The 4,940-nt window shown below is 35.3% G+C and overlaps 1 protein-coding gene across 1 annotated transcript; it reads right to left on the bottom strand.

The window, feature by feature from the left end:
- Positions 1-901: 901 nt before the first annotated feature.
- On the bottom strand, positions 902-1,757 carry LOC122668749 (adenylate isopentenyltransferase 3, chloroplastic-like). Its single transcript, XM_043865283.1, has one exon. It carries the CDS (start codon positions 1,755-1,757, stop codon positions 903-905), a length of 855 nt encoding a protein of 284 aa, XP_043721218.1. The 3' UTR covers position 902.
- Positions 1,758-4,940: the final 3,183 nt, after the last annotated feature.

The raw sequence follows: 4,940 nt of genomic DNA, 5'->3' as shown, positions 1-4,940 counted from the left end.
TTGAAATAGCTGATTCAGAATTTTTATTTCACTTGATTTCTATTTCACTGAAATAAGGTGCAAAAATCAAACCAAACAATTTCAGAAATAGAAATCACCCCTTGAAATTGAAATAGAAATCATATCAAATCAGGCCTTAACTCTTTAGTGTTTATGCCCTTAGGCCTGATTCGGTATGATTTCTATTTCAACTTTGGATTGATTTCTTGAAATAATCAACAAACAGAATTTTGGTCAAAGAAGAAGATATGAGGCATTGTCTGGGACTTCCAGGGGCGAGACTCTCTCTCTCTCTCTCTCTCTCATCCATAGAACAATTTTTATTTCTATGACTTGTTTCTGAATGATGGAGTGGGAGTGAAAGGGAAACTCGGATCAAAAAGGTATTTTTCGCTAGAGAATTAGCTTGTGAAAAAAAGATATTGTTTCTGAAATCTGAAATCAAAACAAGGAAAACCTATCAGTGTTTCTCCTGATTTCTCTATTTTTAAATTGAATGAACAGTCGATGTGGCATGCTTCATTTCCTTAAGCTCTCTCTAATGATTCTCTATTTCTTTTCTTGATTTTTGATTTCTAAAGTCTTTGAATTTCAGGTCTTTAATTTTTTTTTTTTTTTTTTTTTTGGGATAGTTTGATCGATAGTGCCTCTCTTAATATGCATGGAAAAACCTAAGGCTCACATTTGCCTTATTAATGTCTTCCTTTCCCGGTTGGATTTCACCTTCTTTTGGCCCTCCATTTTCAAGAAGAAGAGAAAAAAGAATTAATATAGCATATATGAGCTTTTCATTAATATTCATTTGTATACAGTAACCATATCATGCACACTTAAACATAGTAATAAAGCCCCCACTCCTCCACATAGCCTCCCATGCACACCACAAAGAACAGAAATGCCCATTAATATTTATCTCCATAGAGAAAGTTGCTCACGATATTCATACTCGGCTCAGCCACTCCCCACCGCCATTCTTGCTCACGTTGGAAACCACGCTTAAGGAATACCTCAGTGGAATCTAAGAGGTGAATATTCCATCCCTTCTCAAGCTTCAACTGATTGATCTTCTCAAATTGACGATAAGCCAAGTCATATGTATTAGACTTCATCGTATCAATTCCTTCTTCGAACAGTTTCTCAAGTTTCTCTTTGTCTTCACAACCGGCGGCTTCTGCTCTGTAATATGCATCAAGTTCCTGGACTCCGATAGATCGTCGAATGCCCTTGGAGTAGTCTCCATCCAGTGTGAAAAAATCACGGACTTCATCGATTAAACCAGATTGGACCATCTGATCTACACGCTCGTAAATATATTTCTTTAGGACAGGGAGGGAGACATGAAGCCAAAGAAAACAACAATCATACTTGTTTCTGAAACTTAGAGTTTCATTGTCTACCAGCGCCTCTATGTATCTGTTGGAACCACCAGCTATGATTGGGAGATTTCCCCGATCTAAGATGGAATTCATAGCATGTAAAGTTTTTTCACAAAAATCTGTTATGGTGAAATCCACTTCAGGATCTATGATTCCTAATAGGTGGTGTGGAACACCACACATCTCCTCATCGGTGACTTTATTTGTTACAATATCCAAACCCTTATGGACTTGAATTTTATCGGAGTTGATTACCTCTCCTTGGAATTTAGTTGCAAGATATATGGCTAATTTGGATTTTCCGGTTGCTGTGGACCCCAACACGAAAAGAACTTTTTCTTTCACTTGTTGATGGAGGTTATTTCTAGTATCCATCTTCATTTTGCCGGCCTGAAATTCATAATCAATTAATAATAGATGAGTATCCATGCAAAATGATTGATAAATAAGAAAATATTTTTCTATTTCGTTTACAATATATGACCTACTATTTTGTCGTTACAGGGTATGATGACATGGTGATTTTGACAGTGGGATAGACATGCCTAGGTTATTGGATTATTCACGTGTCAAATTTGAGAGCCTAAACCAATCAAATAAAATTCATCGTATATTCACATCCAAAAAATTTGGATTTCATCCAATTATATGCCACGCATGCCGAAGTTTTAGACAAGACATACATTTTAATTAAACGTAGATGGCTTTCAGAATGGTTGGAGGCCTAATTAAATACTCAAATAGCTTATAAATTTTGTTAGAACAAGTTTTCCTTGAGCCATGGTATAGAAGGTACGTTGGTCATCATTGCATTTGGATGGATATAGGGGAACAGTGAAGGGAAATTCTGATCTCCAACTTATAAAATGGGTGTTGATGATCAGTTAGCAAAATGGGGAGGGGGGGGGGGAGGTTAATTCATCATTTTCATTCATATCCTCTTTCTCAGACAAGATATGCACACAATCATAAGTACTAAGACTGCGCAGAGAACAACAAACACTGGACACAACAAAAAATTACAATTGTAAGGAATAGATACCTATCATTATAAAATAAGAAATTAAAAGTCGAAGAAAAGTAGGAGAAATATTGAAATTGAAAATGTATATGAAAAATGAACTAATTAACAAAAACAAGGATTAATTCTCACTGCTTACTCTTGGTGCAACTCACAACAAAGCTTTGCAATGGAAAAGAACTCACTTAAGCCTCAAAACAACACTTAGAAGACCTCACCTAAGCCTCAAAGCCTCAAATTACTCTTGACAATGACCTTCAATCTGTCTGACCTCTAGTTATAGGAGAATACAAAATTTAAACTGAAGAAGTAATAAATATATTTTTATCCTTTCACTTTTTGTGTAAAAATCTAATTTTGGGGAAAAGATATAACCACCTTTTCTGCACTAAAATCTAATCAAATATTTTGTCCCCCATGCATATCCTTGGAATCACAAGAAAAATGTTGCCCCTACATGATACATAATCTGAGAAAATTTTGAGTATTAAATAGTTCTAATTTTCGGGAAAAGATATAACTACCTTTTCTGCAGTAAAATCTAATCAGATATTTTAGTCCCCATGCATATCCTTGGAAGCACAAGAAAAATGTTGCCCCTACATGATACATAATCTGAGAAGATTTTTAGTATTAAATAGGTCAACTGTAACTGTGGGCAAGGTTCATGGTATTGGAATTCATATTTGGCAACCAATGATCCAATTCCTACTATTTCTAGAGCAACTGGATTGAACTGTATTTGTCCATGTAGCTTATAATACAGTTCAATGTCCAGTCAGGTTTCTAAAAGTGTATGGTTTTAGAAATTTGATTAGATACACCCTAAAAGAATCAAGAAACCAGTCAACCCACAAATAAGGCAAGATAGGATATGAGTGCGATAGAAGATGTGAAGAATCGGAACCGGGAAAGTAGGAAAATTAAATGAATAGAGATATGGGTATAAACACCTAAGGAAAGAAGTTCCTAATAACGAAGATCTTTACAATGTAATCAAAACCCTGATTGGACTGATCGTGTCGTTATGTAATAAAAAATAAAACCATAATTAAACTAATTAGAATAGTGGTAAATAGGGATCGAATCCACGAGGAACTGAAATTAAATTTACTAAAATTGATGTGAATGTTGTTTTGAAAATCAAATTTGTAAAATTCAAAACTAAATTAAAACTAAGTAAAAGCTAATTAGCAAAGAGGTGAATTAATGAGAAGAAACTGTCCTTAGGCTTTGAATCCATTTTGGTATTATTACTTAATTTTTGGCGCATACTTCGGTCCACTAAAACTACAAGTTTCAATGCAACCACAAAAAGAAATATGATTCTAGGCTACCCTAAGTATAATCTATCTTGTTAAACACTATCGTCTATCGCTTTCGCTTAGCACGCTTAGTTTGATTGGTTAAAGGCTATCTTCGGTGTTTGCCAAAAATCACATACAGAGAAATTATTGTTTGAATAGAACAAGTGAATCACAGAGACAAATATTTTAAACTGATTTAACTATTAAAAATCATCCACAAGGGAAATGGTCTTTAACATCAAACAATCAAGTATGCTCTACAATCAGAAATCTAATAATAATAAATTTAAATTTCATATAAACCTAAGGATAGAAAGGAGACTTAGTCGCTAATGGTGCGGGTCGATAGGAGGACGCTTTGGAGACGATGATCCATAGGGTCAAAACACAAAAGGCTGAATTGATGCAATGTTAATTGATGGTGTTCAATGGAGACATTGGATGGAGGTGTGCCTGGCGATCTCTGTGAATTGTTGTCTAGGAAGAAAACGTTGGAAGAAGAAGAAATGGGGTGGAAGGGAGAGGTTAAAAAAAATTTTAAAAAAGAATATATCCCTAGAGATTTTAAAAGAGTTAGCAATTTAGTTGATGGGAAACCGCGGAGAGACAGAGGGATTTAAGGGAAAGAGGGATTGAGATTGATTTAGGGAACAGAGAATTTAGGAGAATTCGAGGAAAGATGGGAAGGTGGGTAACATGTGAGGGAAAAAAGAGATGGAGGAGAGATAGACATGTGGAAGAATTAGAGAATATGGTGGGGAGTTAGAGGAGAGAGGAGAATCGTTATCACCTCCAATTCCTGTCCACTCCAATTCCCTCTAATCCCTCACTTAGGAGCGAAAATGACCACCTTACCCACTACCCAATCACATTGCCCAAGGTGGGGTAGGGTGGTCATTTCTGCTCCTATGTGAGGGATTGGAGGGAATTGGAGGGGGCAGTGAATTGGAGGTGATAAAAATTAAAATGGGAACCATGCAAGAGAGAGAGATAGAATTAGAGAAGGAGAAAGAAATTAACTTATTTATTTAAATCTAAAAATTAACCTAAATTTTAAATTTGGTCAAAATCCTCTTTTTGAAAATATCTCTCCATCCTGGAATCCAATTCCAGAATTAGAGTTGCTCCAATTAATGTTTCGGACGATATGAGCCCACTATCGGATATCTTCTGAAAATTTTCTAATTTTCTAAACTTACAATTATACTCTTGTACTTGATTTTCCTTTGTTACCCA

The sequence above is a fragment of the Telopea speciosissima genome, chromosome 7 (genome assembly GCF_018873765.1).
Source record: "Telopea speciosissima isolate NSW1024214 ecotype Mountain lineage chromosome 7, Tspe_v1, whole genome shotgun sequence".
In the NCBI taxonomy this organism is placed as follows: Eukaryota; Viridiplantae; Streptophyta; class Magnoliopsida; order Proteales; family Proteaceae; genus Telopea; species Telopea speciosissima.
The sequence above is the reverse complement of the archived record's forward strand: the minus strand, read 5'-3'. Positions and strand labels throughout refer to the sequence as shown.

Coding starts and splice junctions, on each gene's coding strand:
- LOC122668749 (XM_043865283.1), bottom strand. CDS start 1,757: ATGAAGATGGATACTAGAAATAACCTCCATCAACAAGTGAAAGAAAAA.